The following is an 18,599-nucleotide window of genomic DNA, read 5'->3' as shown; positions in this document are numbered from 1 at the left end:
TTCACATTAATTCTGCAACATTGTTATAATAAATCTTTGTACAGTTTGTAAAATTGGTTAGAACTTTAGTCATACAGTTTTGGTTTTATTTTCCATGTTTAAGAGGAAGGTGAAACTAAATTTTCTGCAAGTCTGTCGTCTGTTCTAATTGAAACATGGCATTTATTGGGCCAATTTGCCACTTGCTGTCGACTGAACATGACATCACAGTCGCTCAGGGCTCAAGCAGTGACTAATCGCGGCTCACCTGTTTTCCGAGTTGGGTTGTGTGACGTTCACAATCTCAGCTGTGATTGCTCGTTACCTGACCAACCATCAATCGGCAGCAAGTTGCAAAATGGCCGCCCCTTAAGAACAATAAAAACAGGTATAATTTGCTGCTTACACAATATTATTCAGTACACTGTTTTCACTTTTGCTGCTCCATAGAACGTATCCCTAAAAAATTTTTGGGGGGATGACTTCAATACAAAATCAACTGACAGTCATTGTGCTTGTATACTGATAACATTAATTAACAGTTAGAATGATAATTTCATCAAGTTATTTTTGATTATTTGCAACAAAACTGATTTATTTAAAGTCTAAGTTTGCCCATGTCTACAAAAAAAAAGTGATTAGCACAGAAAAATCATTTAAACTATCCCACAATGAGGATAGTTGGATTTATACAGCATCAACATCCAAAAAAAAAAAAAAAACAAATACACATATTTTTACATCTAAGTAAACACCATGAAGTATTGACTGATAGAACAGGCCCACACGTGTTGAAGCAAAATGGCCCATTGGCACCTGTTTCTTGAAATCTTTTGGGCGTTGTATACAAAAAAATCTGTTGTGTTAAAAGGGAGAGTTGAGTTTAAAATGAGCAACTAAAGCGCTAAAGTTTTAGTTGGCTCTTTGGGTGATATAATTATGCTGTCAGAAAAATAAAATCCCAAGTTGTGATTTTGAATACAACACTTCAAGGGAAACTGAGTGGGGTAAAAGCAAATGTTTCAGCTATACAGAATAATAATTCTAGAAAAATACTCAACTAATACTTAACATAAGTCTTACATCATTTTCGTTTATTTAATCCCAGAGAGAATTTAACTAATTTATATGACATGCCTCAAACACATTAGAGTTGATATATAAAATCCAAATCTATACATGTTAAGCTAATTTCCTCCGACTTGCCTGCCTTGTAATTATATTGAATATATAGAAACATACTAGACAATCATTTTGTTGAATGTGCTCTATTTTGCACGAGAGGGAACAGCAGCACTACTCATAACGGTGTAACAGGAGTCTTTGGGGGGGGGGGGCATTCAAATACCAATGTAGCAAAAGAGGAATTGAGATTTTTGTATCTTTGTTTTGTGCGTTGCAACTCACCTTAAACACTTCCAGCATAGCTTTCAACTCGCATTCGTTTCAACATCAACTAATTCATCAAACGCGCCACCACGCGGGGAAAGGACCACACTACAAGACTTACTCATGAAATGAACTTCATTGAATTCCCAAGGGATGCTACTGAGAGCTGCACATTTAAAAAAATAAGTATAACGGTAATAGGTCATATTATGCGTTGGTGGAAAGAACATTCATTCAAACAAGTACTGCATAGATTATTGGGTCAACAAGTAAAAGCACAGGTGCTGATTAAAAGTTAGACAAAAAAAAAGCAGACTGAAATGTACAGTACTTTCAAAACACACACACGTTGGTACAGCTATATGTGTGATGACATATATTGACATAATGCATTCCTAGACCCTAACCTTAACCATCAGAAATGATTGTCTAATACAAACTCTAATACAACAAAAACACAAAAACAAAAATACAGTGGTAAGTCAACTTACTGACCATCCTTCCAAGCTTCTTTAAGGCAAGCATTGAGGCATGCAAAAATGATTCTCAGAACAAATGATTTACCCATCAAGAACCCCTTTTCTGTCTTCTTTTTGTTATTTTATCGTATGACCTGCCACAAAAGCAAAGGTAAAAATAAAAAATAGCAGCAGTTAGTCACTGTTGTTGTTGTTGTTGTTTTTTTTTTTGCTTTGCACAAAAATATTGTAATTCCCCAAACACAAGATGCACTTTTTTCCCCAAAAAAATTAAGGCCAAAAGACGAGTGCATTCCAAAAACAGTAACTTAAAGAATATATCTTTAATATATGACGAGCAGAGGGCGGACGTCAGTTGGCTGTTATCAGCCAGCTCCTGTTGCAGCTCTTGTTACGGCATAATTTTTAATATAAGCAGAAAGCAGGCTGAACCGACGTCCGAGTCCATCCTTGTTCACACGCTCTGTATTACTAAAACAGAAAAGATCACGTAAACGTTATGATGTCTCCAGCTGATTCAATTAAGAATGGCAAGCCGTATGCAGTCGAGTGCTCCGATTAGAGAACATGGAAAGGTATTCCATTTGACTGATTTATTAATTGCGATTTTTTTGGAATATACACAGTCATAAACTTGGTGAAACACAGATGCTGTGCAACCTTGATTATTTATGTCAAAAAAAAAAAACTTGAATGGATCAAAAAAAAAAAGACCTGTGTCACAAGGAAAAACAACCGCATCGAGCACATTTAACATTACACCGGCACAGCGTTCACTGACAGCTCAAATTGTGGGAAATATGAAACGCAGTTAACTTAACCGCAATAAATACATAACTTACTGATATGAACGGAAGGAAATATGGAGAATTTACAAATATGACATTTATGACATTCTACTCTTACATCGTCACCAAACTGTTGGTGCATCCTGTACACGGTAACCACAGAAAAACCAGAATTAGACTCTAAAATAAAGGGTGCATCCTATACACAATTTTGAGGAATTATTGTATTTCATTTAATAAAATTGCTTTAAGTGTTTTAACAAGTACAATATTGAAGTGTGCTTTATTTGTTATTGAAAAAAACATGTTATAAATGTTTGGGTTGTTTTTTTGAGGTGCTAAAACAGATGATTCAAATGGCGTTTTAATTCATTTCATTTGGTAAAGATGAATAAGGATACGAGCGCTCTCGAAAGCCCAATTTTCAACAAAAAGACAAGCATCCATTTTGTGTGTAGTCCTTGCGCAAAAAAAGGACACGTACCAGAGATCTCAGGAGGCCAAATGTCATCACAAGCAGGACACCGAGGCTCAGTCACTCCTTTGAAGTATTTCACCAGGCAGGGTTTGTGTATTTTAATGCCGCATGTTGGATTTTCACAGGTTTGGGCCTGAAAAATCAAATGATTTGATTATACTTTTGACACAAAAGACTTCAATAACCTTTGATTTTTCTCGATGTTTTTCAGGAGTGAACCTGGAGAACAATGTTGCGACAGATATGGCACACTTTGACTTGATCCTGATACATAGAGCGAATGTATTGCTCCATTTCAATGATGCATCTGGTGGATAGGCAGTATTCACCCTCGTTCTGCAAAGAACAAATTATTCCAGAGATGAATCAAAAAAGCCATTCTCCCGAAAAGTGTCCCATACCCCATCAAGTGAGGATCTACATTGGTTTACATACAGATATTACAAAAAAAGGATCAACTTTGCAATCCTTATTGTTATTATTGCTAGTTATATTATTATTCTAGACTACAAACCATATACTTATCGGTGTAGTCAAACAGGAATGTGCATCGAAAATTAAAACCCAAACTAGCCATGAACACTTGGAAGGTGTTGTACATTTAAATGGGTATGAATAAAAAGTTAATTGACACTTCAACATGACTGTTTTTGCACTTCATTTAATGACCACTAGATGTCCACCTTAAGCTGTATCAATGAAGCTGCGGCCAAAGAATGCTTCTAAAAGACAAGTATCGAATCGTCAGTGGTCCGGATGTCATTTGGGTTCATACTAGCTGACACTTTTTAGACTAATCTGCAACACCAAATGTATCTGCGACTGAAAAATAATATTTTTGTTGATGTATTCAAACGGGAGCAGGCCTGTGTGTGTTGAAACTTCTAAGATTAAAAAACATTCTTGCTTGAAGTAGGCCGTAATCGATACCTGATGTAGTGAAATGTATCATGTGTACCATTCATAAGCAGTCGACAGGAATAAAATTAACATTCAAATGTAAAAATCTAATTAAATCTATTACATTACCTGCTTTAAAAAAAAACATTCATATAATAACATGTTGGTAAAAAAAAAAAAATGCAAATAGCAATAGCTCAGATTTGAACAGTTGTTTTTCATACCTCAACAAGCCACTTATCTTGCACAAGTCGATTAAGCAGCTTTTCTGCGTCAGTCTTCTTTGTTTTTTTGGTCTGAATGATGGAGGAATTCAGAATTTGTGTGGAGTACACCCTTCCAGTATCTGACTCCATGATCAGGTCCATCTTAACATAAATAGAGTACTCTTATCATAAACAGCTAACAGTGAGTTTGTTCATCTTACGTTGCTTCGGTTATTATTTGTAAAAAATATTGCAGGATGGTGTCATGAATGAGATGACTTGAACGTACTATTTTTCGGAAAATCTCCAGTTCATGATCGCTGTAGTCAGACGTCATTCTGGTGACTTCCGTTTCAATCATGTTAACCTGCAAAGCAGTCACATCAAAGTGATTATTGACAGTTCTGCATGATGATGCTGCATCAACATTTGTATTTGACCATACAAGAATTACTGCTTGATTATGAGCTATTTATTTTTTTGTCTAAAGTGGAGCCATTCCATGATTTCATAGTCCTTGAGGCCGCATGTTCTGCAGTTTAATAAGGTTTAGGCCAGGGAAGTCCAAATTTATACTGTGCTTACTACATACAGCTTGCTTTATTTTCTTAACGACTGTAGCAACATATGCTGCAAACTGGAGATTAAACGGGAGCTCGTAATTGATTTATTAACAATTAAAAACATGTTTAGAAAAGATGATGGACGACATACAGATGATGAGTCAATATGCTTACCAAAGCATAGTGCTGCACACCGCTGAGTTCACACATTCCTTTTCTTATCTGCATGAACAAAGGCTCCAGATTAGAGTTGATGATATCGATAAAGTCATCGAGATGGTTTGGAGCATATATGGCTGGAAACAAAACACAAATGATTTAAACCACATTATATTATATCTTACTTAACTTTCACAATTGTTACATTCTTATCCAATAAGTGGGTGTGAAGTCAACAATGTAGAGAGGTTTCCAAGGATTCTAGCTTGTGGGACAGTTTTGACGTCATTTTGGCAAGTAAGACAATTTTTCAGACAACCGAATGATGAGAAGTGCAAAGATGATTAGCTCAATGGTCAGTGCACTCTACTCGTTATACATCTTCACCTTGCATGGGTTTGATTCCCAGAGAAGATATGCACAGCTAAATTTAACGTGTCGAGTTTTATTTAGGAGTTTTTTTTTTTAAACACCATACAGTACTGCCATGCATTTAATGAGGAAATTATAAAACAAATGGGCCATAATATGGTTTGCATAGAACACTACTAAATGAAGTATTTGATATAACAATCACTTTAGTATGTAAAGTACATATCTTTACTTTGGCTTAGAAAGGTTTTTTTTTAAATATATTAAGATGCACTTAGGAAAATATTTTAGGAAAACCTTGCTGTAACGCCAAGTAAACTACGTGTTTTATGAGTCAACACTGGTGGAAAGCACACGTCTCTCAAAGAAAATATATCGTTTAGCTTAGCACAACGAATACCGGATCGTTAAAGGACGATAAATAACTTTTTGGGTTTTTTTTCCAGTAAATTATGGACAGGCTACCAGTGCCATCCTTTGTAAGCAACGTTTATGTGTACAGTGACTGACCTTTATGTATTGTACAACAATGCTGATGGAGGTGCTTTGCTCTTTGCTCATCCACAATGCCACTGCGCATCAGCGTCTGCAGGAATCTTCTGTGGCTGTCCTCCATCTGGTGGCACGCTAATTTTTAAGAAAATAATAATTTTGAATTTCTTACGTGCCAATGGTGAATTGCAAACTCTTACGATCCCAATAGAATAGCTAACTTCTTATGTTGACGTCAGCCACGGGTAACGTGACTGTTCGTGGACTTTATTACTTGTGCAGATTTAAAAAAATAACAACAAAAAAAACACCGGTGTAGCTAGAGAACGTTGTTTTAAGTTTTTCTGTAACAGACAAATGAGTTACCTGGTTCTAATCAGCTCCTCGACTTCCGCGCCCTTTCGCCTTGTTTCACGTCAGATGCGGATTGTAACTAAATCCATTTGTAGCGCCACCTGTTGCTTCGGAGTATAATCGCACAAATGTTTTTCTGTACAAAACTTGGCTGGATATCAAAACCCCAAGGAGCGGAAACGTATTGTCGCATAAGGACAAGCTGTCACATCAGGACAAATAAAGGTAAATAAGTATTACGTTCTGAATTATCACGTTAAGACGTGAAAAGCATGGCTTCCTCTAAGATAATATATATATTATTTTTCTTTGTAAACAAATAAATCCCACATTGACATTACCGAATTTTGACATTCATAAATATTAATTTTGGTAATCACAAACATACATATTAGTAAATAATATAAATAATGAGTGAACATATCGAAAGGCTTTTTCTCTGTATGGTGCAGCTATAGGAAAACTTCGGGTATGAAAATAGAAGTTGGGGTGAAACAGGAACCGGTTAAATCAGAAAATTGGTTTTGATTTAAACAAACCAAATTGCATTGTTTTAAAAGTCGTTGAATCTTATTGAACTTCACATATTAAGGACATTGAACATGAATGATCTGGTTTTAGTGTAGTCAATTGAATATACCAGTAAGCATGAAAAAAACAAAACAAAAAAAAACAGGGTTTTCTCGTTATCATTTGTTCTGTAACAGGTTATTTTTCTCAGCTGACTGCTCTTTTGTTTTTGTTTTTTTATGTTAACCCTTTTGTTGAATGTACTCCACCCAAGATGACTTATAGTGATGTCAAAATAATACACTAAAACAAAGGCAATTGTAAATGCTTTAATAGCCTAACAAATTAAATAAGATTTTTTTTTTTAATGTTGACACTTTTGGTGAATGTACTTCACCCAAGATGACTTATAGTGATGTAAAAATTACACTAAAACAAAGGTAATTGTAAATGCTTTAATAGCCTAACAAATTAAATAAGAACATATAAGGTGTCCAACTCTTCGATTGCAATACAGTCTATTATAAACATTAAATAGTTCTCAATGTCATTGACTTACACTGCAGCATTCAAACAAATCAACCATAACACATCCCATTTATCCTCAGCTTAGTTTAATTCAAATGTCCGGGGGTAAATTCTGGCCAACATTAAGAAGTGAAAGTAAGTATGATCGTTCAACAAAAGGCCCGCTTAATCTACTCATATGGTTGACAGTAATCTGAACAAAAAAGTTTTAACTGCTGAGTACTGTGCACAACAAACATGGACCCACCATCCATTCATTTTCTGGAGCCGCTTATCATCAACAAGGTTGCTGGCGTACTGGTGCCTATCTCAGCAGTCATCGGCTAGTTGGCTGGGGACACCTTGAACTGGTTGCCAGCCAATCGCAAAGCACCACACACTCACAACCTAAAACCCAATGACAACTTTAGAGTGTTCAATATACCTTCCGTGCATGTTTTTTTTTATTTATTTTTTTTTGTGTGTGGGAGAAAACCAGAGTGCCTCGAGAAAATGAATGTGAGAACGCAGAGAACATGTATATTCCTCAACTGAAGGCCAGAGCGGATATTGTACCCGTGACCTCTGAACTGTGTGGCGCCCATTCTAACCAGTGTCCCACAGTGACTCACCATGAAGAAGAATGGGTTTGACTCTCATACTGACACAAGTGAATTACTTAAACATGGCATACACACAGTTTTTAGGGGGTACCAATAAACCCAATATGCATTTGGGTTGTGAGGCAACATTGACATGTGCAATCCTCTGCATCTATGAATACAGCCCTTATCAGCAAACAGCAGCATTAACAGCAACACTTGCTCAAAAGATGCTTGCGCTGACTACAAGAAATAAATTTGCCACATACAGTAAATGAATCATTAGTGTCATCACAGGACTGCCTTAGTGTTTTAACACAACATTCAGGTTGAGGGGACACCTTTTTGCCTTTCAACCTAGCCATTTTCAATAATCCTTATCTTCGTTAACATTAGGGGTAAAATGGAGCTTGTTACAGTTGACTGGTTGACAGCGACAACTATTAAGCCAGGTCATGATAAGTTTTTCCACAGATACAATTTCAATTCCTGAAATCATGGCTACATGCTCTTCCCTTTGTTTTGGTCAATGCCTAATTTCATTCATTGAATCTCAAAAGAGGGGCAACAAAATGTGCAAATGTCTAAAAGAAAAGTCTGTAAATCCAAGTAAACAAGCGGCAATCATTACACATGAAGGCTTTTTTTCGGGAAACACTGAAACAGGTGGTCATTAAACTCTGCATATTTAACTGATTGGGATGTTTCTTGCTTAAATAAAAACAAGTACAAGGGGCGGGATAAATACTGGCAACTGCTTTCTAATTTCGTCCACCGACTCACCACTGGTTGAACACCGTAATTATGACAATTGGGTTTTCTGAGGAAGCAAAACTAAATAGCATGTCCAATCATAAAAATCCTAAATATGATTTAACTTCAGTAATTAGTCTGATACTTCAGAACATATCCCATTTCTGCACTTCAGGGATGACCCTTAGGTCTGTGTCCTCCTTACACTTTACCAGACTTTACTTTTAGAGCGTAGATGTCAGAAAAAGACTTCTGGGTCGAAGTGCCCACTGTAGACCAGCGTGCTCATCTACTGTCTTCATTGTTTTGGTTGGCAGCGGTAGGCTGAAAGAAAACCTAACCTGAAAAGACATAATTGAGGGAAAAGACACATGAGCCGTATCACCTATGAAAAGTGAAGAAACACAATCTCAAATTCTGTCCACAAAAACAATCCTGGAAAACAGTGAATATTTAATGTTGACCCCAAACATAAAACTCAGCCTTGGGTTTTCCTTAATCAACTCATTCACTGCCAGCCCGGTTATAAACATGTTTGTGACTAATGTACTCAATGAATGAAAGAATGAATTATATTATTTATTAACAGTCTGGTAAAAACAGATCTTTGACAGTGAAAGATGAGTTATTTGTTGCCAGCCTAGTAAAAATGGTACTTTGACATCTGTAGTCATCACTGGTAGAGAATGAGTGAGAGGAGTGCTGGTGTGCATACCTTGTATTCTAGTGGCTGGTAGGAAACGGTTCATGTGTGTGGATGGACTGTTGCAACTTCTCCTCTTTGGCCCTTCTGCTGTGGCACAGCTGTGCAGTATAATAAAGGTAATCAATATGAATTCTTCCTAGAGGGCTATATTCTCCCATTTGCCCATCACGAATTATCATGAAACAGCCACCAAGCTTCAACAAGGAATATGCGCACAAACACACATCAACTTTACATAAGAGAATATGGCTCATAATTAATTGTATTACGAGCTCACCGTTCTCATTTCCATGAAGCAGCTCAAGAATTCATCTATGTCAGTGCGTCCCTCCAAAAAGTTTTCAGCGGTGGATTCAGAGTCATCCTCTGCTTGATGTGCTGCAACCTTTAACCGAGCCTGGAGAGCACTCAAACTACAGCTCTAGTGTGGGAGAGAAATGCATTTAGTATCTCTGCTTTGTACAAACCAGGGATAGTAGTTATTGTCGCAATCAGTTTTTTTTTTTAACACTAATATTTCTCTTTTGCTGAAAATGAATAGTGCCTCCAAATATAGGTTATTGGCCTCGACGACTATTAATAGGTATTAGGTTAAAAAAAAATCTTTATCTCTCATGAAAATACAGAAAACATTCAACTATTTATGAAAACAAATATCGCGTTTTAAACTCTGCAGTGCCGCATTATGTTTATTCTAATATGGATCTCCAGATCTCCAAGTAAAACGTGTTGATACATATTTTGAAAAAAGGTACAGAATGCAATTCATGAATGTTACATTTTTACTCAAACGATTACATTCAGACCGATTCAAGAGGCCTACGAAGGTAAGATTGTAGCTTTTGAAACTGATATTAAAGTCTGTCTTCTTTAGCATCAAACTGGGCCGAATTCTCACTAGTCCCCTTGTAGGGTGTTGCCTTGTGGAGAAATCTATTATTCCACAATGAGGCTTACCTCACTGAGCTCATGTTGTCTCTGCATCTTTGTCTCAAAGGCAGACTTCAGTTGATTCAGATGTTCAAACTGAACACACAAGAGGAATGTGACCTTCTGAAAAATTGAATTGCATTTTGAGTTTATCAATTTTGGAAGAATTCAAACCTTGTTGATAATTTCTTGTCTTCTTCCTTCCAGTTGTGGCTCCATCTGAAGGTTTCTCTCTGCAAAAAGACATACACACGTTTTCACAACTTATTTTAGCTTCTCCTTCCAGACTGGCTGAGCATATAAAATTCATGGTTGGGAGAGGAACGTACTTGCCATATCGACAATGTTAGTGACCAGCTCCTCCTTATCAATTGTGACTTGTTTGAGCTGAGGCAATGTCATGAAGAATCTCAATAAAACATCCTCATTTTCTGACATCTCGGACAGTTGAGTCAGACTGGCGAGAGGTGCAGCAAGTGTAGATACACAGGTGAGTATGTCCATAGGACAAGCGGGAGAGCACCGTGAAAAAGAAAAAGAAATATGTACTTCAGTTTCACTCACGAAGACATAACTCATTAATGCCTTAACACTTGAGAATGATTTACTTTAAGTCGGAGAGTTCAGGGAAGGACTCCGGAATCTCAGGCATCTTATACATATGTCCATTCAGGCCAGCCTGAAAAGACAAATGATAATACAAAGCAAATATTGAAGTTGAAAGCAGCTTCTAAAAAAGATAATTCAAAAACGATGGTAATAGCAATGATCCATTTTGTGTATGGTAATTTCCAGACTAAAAGACGCTACATTTTCCAGACTTTTAAGTTTTTGCTGGAATATGCAAACTTAGTAACTTCCGAGTCACTCTCAATCTTTATTTCAAATGAAACTATGATACACAAACTAACACAACAATCAGTATGCATAGTCTTGTAGGAGAGCCCCCCCCTTTTTGTGTTTTCTTTATTTGTAGTCATTTACTTGTTCCTCGACCCAACTTATTTTGCGACAAATGCATTCATAGGTTATTCTTGATGAGCAATGAAAATTGTGAGAGCCAAAACTGTAAGAAAATGTTCTTCTCTTTACCATTTTCTAAACATATACTGTATCCAAACACAAATAACCCCTGTTTGTCATTTTATATATTACTTCATTTTTAGAGCATGGATACCAAAACCGAATTAGAACATGACAACAACAAAACCTGTGCAACATCTTTCTGTGAGTATATTCCATGTAACACAATGGACACCGGTGTCTTAGTCAAGTGTGGCCTATTCATACAATTGATTTTCTAAATTGAATTAAATGTCTTTTATCTGGGTGCTCCCAATAGTCCAGAAATCAAAGTACTTTTATTTCATTCATCATTTAGTCCTGAAAAAACTAAATCAAACATTCAAAACAATATGAAGCACTTTAAGTTAAAATATTGAGGTGCTTTTTTCAATGTACCTGTAAGTCTCCAATGGGCACAGGCAGTGGCAAGTCAGTAATAAGACCATAAGGGGCTGGACCTCGAACGGGCCCATGGACAGCATCAACTGCAGGATGAATTACCGGTCCTACTCCAGATGAAGCTGGTGCTAGAGGTGGTGTCTGACTTTGCCCAACATGGCGATGACCATAGTGGTAACCCTGAGTCTGGTAAGGAGGGATGCTTGATGGCTTGTACATACTGCTGTTGATTTGGGTCAGATACGATTAAGTTACTCATGTATTCAGTTCCTACTTGTTTATACAACCTATTACCTTAATTTGTATCTCAAAGTGTACTTGTACCCAGTTTATACATAGTGTGTATTCACAAATCTGGTATGTCTACTATTGGTTAGCTTGACATTCAAGGCACACTTTTCTTTAAAGTAAATAGGCTATTGCAATCAGTGGGCAATGTGTTTTGCAAAATGATAATTATCATTATTTTGCTGTTTATTCTTTAGTAATTACAGTGAGTTGTTGAGTAAAATGTAATGAAAATCTGGGACATGGAGGCAGACACAAAGTGGACAACAATAAATAAATACAGTCCACACATAGCTGTCTGTCAATGAGTCAAAACTGATGCAGAATGACTAAAATACAAGATGGGCAACTTACAAGTCATGTGAATTTCATTGCCATTATGTATCACATATTCTGTTTTTTTTTTAACAAGTTATACAAAGAAATCAAACAAACTCACTATGGAAAGCCAGCCGTGCCACTGGACATCAGGGCGGGAGGACTGTTCCAGAACTCATCCATCAGACTTTGAATGACCTTACCCAGGTCTGAATGCATCCCAAACTACAGCAAAAAAAATGTAGTGATGCCAAATATCACTGTCCTGAGATTTGTCGTTGACTCTGCATTAAATCTGTTGTTTTTACATTCATTTGTGTGATAATTCTTTTGCTGTGGGGCTTGCAAGCGACCTCATTTGGCAGTGCCTGTTTGTCTCTTTTCTTTTGTCAAGTCATCCCATAATGCAAGAGAATAAGCACGTGGTCTCATTGTAGTCATTCTTTGAACAAATGCAGAGCCCGACCCTGCTCAGCAGAAATGGTATTAGGCCCCACAGAGAAAATTGAAAGGATTTTTGTGGATTTCCTTTTCTCATCTTATAAAACTGAGCATTTGTTGGTTCATTTGGCTATATGTTTGTACAGTGTCGCTTTATTATCTTTAAAATTAAAAAGATTAAAATGTTGTACTATTTTTTAGCCTTTATCAATCATCTAAAAATTATGTAATCAATTTCCAATCACATATTCAGGTCAGGACAACTCAATTTAAAATAATACTTTTCATGTGGATCGAACTCTGAGCCAAATCCTTAAAAAATGTGGAAACAGCCCATGTGCCATCCTTACATTAGTGATGAGAGGGCTTGTGATTAAAGTGCCATTATTGCTGTCGACAAGGTGGTGACCAACAGGGGGGTAGACGCTAACCACTGGCTTCTCCTGAGGGAACTGAGGAGGCAGAAGACTGGAGACAAAGATAGTGAAAACGTTAGGTTTAACCCTGATTAAACAAATGAAACATCAATACTGTGATGAAGTCCAACTTTAGTTTATATCTAACAGTGTTTGAGTTAACGTCTCTCACAAGAAATCTCACGACTACATTGGTGACCGACACTTATGAGGCCTAACCAACAGTTACTTTGTGAAACCATATGAAAAGTCTCTTGTTTCTAAGGCTTTTCCATTTGTTGACATACTCCATTTTTTTCTTGTTTCGTACACCAAAAAAGACCCCCCCAATAAAAGAAATACTGTACTCTCTATGGAATGTCTAAACCGTTTGAAGGGCTGAATACATAATCCAGCATTAGACATAGAAAAATCTATACCGCTCAGAGTGGCCTATGGGTAATTTATTTTTTCTGACTGTGAAACATGTGATACTAGAAAACTTAAATGTGTGTATGTTAATATAAACTCACACATTAACAGTGATGGTGGAGTTGTTGACTGTAAACGGGATCCTGTATTCCACATCTTTCTGGATTTCTGCAACGCTGTTAGGAGACAGAAATCCAATCATGTCATGAGCTATCAACATGTACATGCAGCAGCAATCTGGACATATTTCCCTATAACAACAATAGACTTTACACTGATCTGGTCCTGTATATTTTGCGTTTTATCCAAAATTTGATCAGCTGTAATGCCCTAACGTGTTGACCTGTGACAGCAATGATCATATCCATGAAAGACCACAATACAGCAAATCGGGGTTCCAAACTACCTTAAAGCCAGCACGTCACCACACGTTCACATGACCTTGAACAAACCTAGACGAGATCTTTGCTCGTACCTGACAACGTTCGCCCCCTCAGTGGGATATGGGCTTAGATGGTGGCATTTTGCTGCTAACCATAAAGTTTGAGAATGTCACCTGACAAAACCACGTGAGCTGTGTGACCCATAATTGGGAACTACCGAAGACTTAGGCCCCGTGATGTCATTTTCAGTTGACACCAAGAAGCAAAACGGCCACCATCGGAGATTTTGCTGCTTAATCAATCTTACACAAATAGAATGCTAATGTGAATGTCGGGTTTAGACGAGTGGGGCATTAGCAAGTATATTGTATTGCAATGTTTTGATTTGATTTCCCATAAACCAGTTCAGACAGATAACTCTAGATCAAAACAAAGTGTTTATTTAGATTCTCTTTTACATGACTTTAACATAAAACTTTGTTATGCAAGATTTAAAAAAAACGAATAAAAATGAGGAAGGGGGATTAGGAATTAACCCATAAATCGGGGTACTGTGCATGTTATCTGTTATCGTAATCTTTCATCATAATGGTGTTACAACAGCACGAGCCAAAGTGGTATCTGAAATTCACAATGAACTAGTGAATTTTCCAGAAATGGCAATCAAAACAGATAACAAAGCACAGTCATGTCATTGCTGTGCGCGCGCGGTTGTACCAGAAAACAACTTTAGATCACATGTAGTGTACTTAGGTAATGACGGCAGATGATTAAAAAAAAAAGGTGACAAGGGCAAAAGAAACTCCCTAAAAAATATATAATGTCACAAGACACGCGTGACATGCAGCGATATGGTCACAATACGTGACGGGTCAGGGACAACTCGTGTTAACTCTAAACATAGCGACATAGCCACGGTTGGCAACTGGATTAGCCAACACGCTGGGCTACCAGGAAGTATTAGCACTAAGGCACAACGTCAAACGCCTGCGTAACAACGCATGCTTTTCACCTGTGTGTCCTAACATCCACTTGGAACCAATTCTTAATCCGACAATAACATTGCTAGTTCCTCTCCGAATTTTTAACCAGGTGAAAAGCGCAGTTACATCACGTGTATTCTGTGAAGCTACAAATTTAGTATTCCATTGTGATTGGAATGACTCGACATTTTTTTCTGACAAAATGAAAATATGCGCCCTTATAGCGATCTCCATGAGCATGTTATAGATGACTTTACCTGGGGTGAGCAGCTTTCAGAGACTCAATCTGTCGCTGTCTTTGTTGTTGCAGACTGTTGAGTGGCGTGTGAGGTCCAGAACCCTTGGAAATGGGGAAAAGCCAGTTCATCCTCTCCAAAAGCAAAAGATAAGATTGAACTTGGTAATAGAACGTAAACTCAAGCGGAACAGTTGAACACTACAGCTAAGTGGAGCTTTGTGTGGCTAACCCCATTAGCTAGTAAATATCGTTGCTAACTCGTTTTTGTCCACACACGCGTTTGTAGCTGCGTTATAGAATTAGAAAAACGCGCCTAGTTGTGCCACGTCTATTGTATTGAGTTAGATTTTCTCCTGTAATCGGGTTGATTCCGGTTTCGGAGCGGAATTAATGTCACCGGTACGCAAGCTAATTCGAGCTAAAAGAAAACAACACTGACGCTTGAGGAACTTCTCTACATGGTTTGTTAAGTTGTGACAATACCGAGAGTAACTTCCTGTTTGTTCTTTCAAAATAACATTCCTAAGACCTTAACATTCATTTTCATTACTTATTTTTGTTTGTATCTGATGAGGTGTGTTGGTATTTCACTATCACATATACTTGCACGCTCCATATACTTACCTATAGAGCGATTTAGAGCAAGATATAGACTCGTTTTATTTCTTTAGGAAGTAAATTGTGTCCCCTCAATACATTTGTTGTTGTAAATCCTGCTTGTTGTGGACAGCATTGACACATATCACATGTCATTTTGTATCCCGATAATGATGTATGTCCCAATATATAAATATTTCTTTAACATAAATTAAAAATTTCACTTCGGTGTTCTCTGTGTGTTTGTATAACAAATCTACATAGAAGACACGTTAAAACGTATTTAAAAAAACACATAAAACATAATTATTCAGTGATCAAACAAATATCTAGCTTTAGAACCAGTCTTAAGAAAAACAATAAAGTGCAAATGGTTCAAGCAATACTTGATCTATTTTCAGCAGTGGACTTATCTTGTCTAATTGAATAACTAAATGATTTTTAATGTATAATTAACCAGAGATAGGCAAACTATTAGCACTGATGGACTGTCTGTTGCTGACGGACTGACAAGCAATGGGAGTGCTAAAAAAAACCCAACAGAATAAGAATGACGGAAGTGTATTTTTCATCCATTGTTATAATTGTCAGGACAGAAATTCCATCAGATGCCCATCATGCCCCTTTTATTGACAAAAATTCACACCAATTCACTCGCTTGTATGTAGTGATGGAATGTTGACAAGCAAAGGTCCGGCTCGTGCGCCATAGCTCAGAAAGCAGTTGCATCAAATCACTGTATTTATCTGTCTGATTTTCAAAATCTTGTTTTTGTTCTTGTGTGATAATAATGTCCTTGTGTGGAAGTGTTTGTCGTAAGAGCTGTTTTGTACAGAAATTCATTGCAGCCTGCTTTGTTTTTAATGTTCATTTGTGAGTAGGTATAGTATAAATAACATAAATCAGCATAGCTTTATACATATACTCTTGGTACTAAAGGTAAATTCAAAATAGTGACGTCACTGTCTAAGGCGAGGAATGCCGTGACACCCCATGGGATGAGGTAGGCAAAATTTCAGAATAATTCAAAATTTAGATAACGATTTGCTGCCTGAGTTTTAATTATTTGACTACAAATCCTCCTCGTTTCTCCCAGTGATCATATCCAGGTTAAACAAAGATGCCCCAAAGCTCGCTTCTTAACACTTAGTAAATATTTAAATAGAGCCACGAGAGCCATTCTTTTGAAAAGTTCCTTGAATGGAAGGGATCACCAAAATCCGGATCCCCTCAAAGAGCCATAAATCCCATCTCTAGTAAACAAACTGACTTGTATCCAATTTCGAAATTGTCATCCACAACTATTACATGTGTTCTTTACTAATCCAGGGTGTTTATGAGCTGCTAACACAATTAATTAGTCTAATAGCAAAGCATTTATAATCAGCAACAACTTAAAGCAGTAATCAAGTTTAATTAATGTTAGACTGAGCCATCATTCGTTGTGACAATCAAGATTCATGCATGAAAACAAGAACCTAAACGTGATATAGGTTAGCAGTAATTCGCTTGCTATTTTGATGTCAAAATCAACAACATTAATTTCACTATATCCGACAACCACTCTGATCATATCCTCTCCCTCAAAGCTTCAAAAGAAGCAAAGAACGTTCATCAATGGCATAGAGCGTATGGTAGAAACCATTTCTCTATGCCAGCTTCACGCTCAGGAGAAAATATCTCGACTCTTCATCGTGGATGGCGAGACCAAACACTTTAGGAATAAATTTCTCAAGTAAGAACTATAGAAATGATCCCTGAAAGTATAGTCTTAACTTCTCACTGCGCGACGACGGGAAGTCATTCGCGAGAGTATTGTTTTCACCTCAAGGGCACGCCTGTATCACCTTTGTCCCAAGCATCACTACATGACGTCTACTAAAGAAAACAAAAAAAGTCATTATACAGTCCATTCATTTGGACGCCTCAAAGCATAATTCATGAAGTAATAGAACTGTTCATAAACCCAGAATGCTTTGCGCGACCTGGTTTAGTAATATTTACTGTTTTAATCGAAATCGTATAGTTTTTATTTTAACGCTAAGATAGAATCTAAGACGAAAGTTGAATAAGTAGCTACATACACAGTTTACACTGGATCTAGAGGTTGAACTAGGTTTTTATAAGGGTTGAAGTAAAGCCACTGTGTGTCGGTTATAATGTTCCGAAGGATAAACAGTCAAGTTGAATAGTTCCGCTACCGTCAGATACTGTACCGTTTGAAATATTAAATTCAGAGCGTTTACCACTCCAACTTAAGAAAACAAATTCATAAAACCACATAACACACGAACAAGGCAGCATATAGGTCTTTATATGTAAAATACTGAACTCTAGTTAGTTAACTTATCCACGGCGGGTCTTGGCATGCAGTCCGCTTTGCTGACACTCGAGGGCAGCATTAAACCAACGAAAGTAGAATTTAACAATTTACTCACATTAGTTGCTTAATTGCTCTAAAATACTCCCATTTCATATTACTAAAGGGCTAAATTAATGCAATAACGTTTTCTTACGACATATTCAAGCACAAACTTAATTGACGTCGAATGAACAGGAAGAAATCACTACTAGGAAGACATCTATAATATAAAACGTTAGTTTCGGTCTAACTTTTCTTTATATTACGCTGGTAGTGAGGCAAATGTTAACTTACCGCCATTTGGTACACGGAGGGAAGATACATTTTGACTCTTCATTTAAGCGAATTAAAATTTTGTGCATTCAATCATCTTTGTAGGCCCATCATCCTCACGTTAAAAAGCAGTTACGTGACGATGTCTATTGCGCACGCGCAAAACAAGCTGGGGGCAGTTACCGTGTCAACAAAAATATTATACATTTCCAAATAAGATTCACTTACTTGGGAGGAACAATAATGAAACTTAAAGAA

The 18,599-nt window shown here is 37.0% G+C and overlaps 2 protein-coding genes and 1 non-coding gene across 7 annotated transcripts; all 3 read right to left on the bottom strand.

Annotated features, from left to right (window-relative positions):
* Nucleotides 1–1,489: 1,489 nt before the first annotated feature.
* nsmce1 (NSE1 component of SMC5/6 complex) lies at nucleotides 1,490–6,248 on the bottom strand. Of its 3 annotated transcripts, none has more exons than XM_088418494.1 (8): nucleotides 6,172–6,248; nucleotides 5,824–5,940; nucleotides 4,957–5,004; nucleotides 4,509–4,586; nucleotides 4,238–4,381; nucleotides 3,333–3,449; nucleotides 3,120–3,246; nucleotides 1,490–2,318 (listed from the first exon to the last, which is right to left on the bottom strand). In XM_088418494.1, exons 2-8 carry the CDS (start codon nucleotides 5,872–5,874, stop codon nucleotides 2,302–2,304), a joined length of 582 nt encoding a protein of 193 aa, XP_088274620.1. In that variant the 5' UTR covers nucleotides 5,875–5,940; nucleotides 6,172–6,248; the 3' UTR covers nucleotides 1,490–2,301. The 3 variants fall into 3 exon arrangements, with proteins under 3 accessions (XP_088274620.1, XP_088274619.1, XP_088274618.1); XM_088418493.1 differs by having other exon boundaries at nucleotides 4,957–5,078; nucleotides 6,172–6,247; XM_088418492.1 differs by lacking the exon at nucleotides 6,172–6,248 and having other exon boundaries at nucleotides 4,957–5,078; nucleotides 5,824–6,165.
* An 862-nt stretch (nucleotides 6,249–7,110) lies between these two features.
* vps37a (VPS37A subunit of ESCRT-I) lies at nucleotides 7,111–18,480 on the bottom strand. 3 transcript variants are annotated; one of them, XM_088420353.1, is made up of 13 exons: nucleotides 18,363–18,480; nucleotides 15,129–15,211; nucleotides 13,607–13,681; nucleotides 13,029–13,146; nucleotides 12,359–12,462; nucleotides 11,629–11,854; nucleotides 10,776–10,846; nucleotides 10,497–10,624; nucleotides 10,342–10,400; nucleotides 10,195–10,263; nucleotides 9,515–9,658; nucleotides 9,247–9,335; nucleotides 7,111–8,872 (listed from the first exon to the last, which is right to left on the bottom strand). In XM_088420353.1, the coding sequence occupies exons 1-12, from the start codon at nucleotides 18,390–18,392 to the stop codon at nucleotides 9,255–9,257; spliced, it is 1,188 nt and encodes a 395-aa protein (XP_088276479.1). In that variant the 5' UTR covers nucleotides 18,393–18,480; the 3' UTR covers nucleotides 7,111–8,872; nucleotides 9,247–9,254. The 3 variants fall into 3 exon arrangements, with proteins under 3 accessions (XP_088276479.1, XP_088276481.1, XP_088276480.1); XM_088420355.1 differs by having other exon boundaries at nucleotides 11,629–11,851; XM_088420354.1 differs by lacking the exon at nucleotides 18,363–18,480 and having other exon boundaries at nucleotides 15,129–15,585.
* Nucleotides 17,266–17,479, bottom strand: LOC148421241 (small nucleolar RNA U3). The gene has a single exon (XR_015866286.1). It is a non-coding gene; the product is annotated as a small nucleolar RNA U3 (small nucleolar RNA).
* Nucleotides 18,481–18,599: the final 119 nt, after the last annotated feature.

This window comes from Hippichthys cyanospilos, chromosome 7 (genome assembly GCF_059441005.1).
Source record: "Hippichthys cyanospilos isolate Australia breed blue-spotted pipefish chromosome 7, RoL_Hcya_1.0, whole genome shotgun sequence".
NCBI classification, from domain to species: domain Eukaryota; kingdom Metazoa; phylum Chordata; class Actinopteri; order Syngnathiformes; family Syngnathidae; genus Hippichthys; species Hippichthys cyanospilos.
This window is presented reverse-complemented; position numbering and strand designations above follow the sequence as displayed.

What these genes read in the sequence shown, in the direction of transcription:
- nsmce1 (XM_088418493.1), bottom strand. Translation starts at nt 5,929, where the DNA reads ATGGAGGACAGCCACAGAAGATTCCTGCAGACGCTGATGCGCAGTGGC. An exon ending in TTGTTGTACAATACATAAAG is followed by an intron (nt 5,079 to 5,823) that starts GTCAGTCACTGT and finishes TTTTGTTTCCAG; the next exon opens with CCATATATGCTCCAAACCAT. An exon ending in AAGATAAGTGGCTTGTTGAG is followed by an intron (nt 3,450 to 4,237) that starts GTATGAAAAACA and finishes TGTTCTTTGCAG; the next exon opens with AACGAGGGTGAATACTGCCT.
- vps37a (XM_088420353.1), bottom strand. Translation starts at nt 18,392, where the DNA reads ATGTATCTTCCCTCCGTGTACCAAATGGCG. An exon ending in TCCACCATCACTGTTAATGT is followed by an intron (nt 13,147 to 13,606) that starts GTGAGTTTATAT and finishes CTTTGTCTCCAG; the next exon opens with TCTTCTGCCTCCTCAGTTCC. An exon ending in CAAGCCCTCTCATCACTAAT is followed by an intron (nt 12,463 to 13,028) that starts GTAAGGATGGCA and finishes TTTTTGCTGTAG; the next exon opens with TTTGGGATGCATTCAGACCT.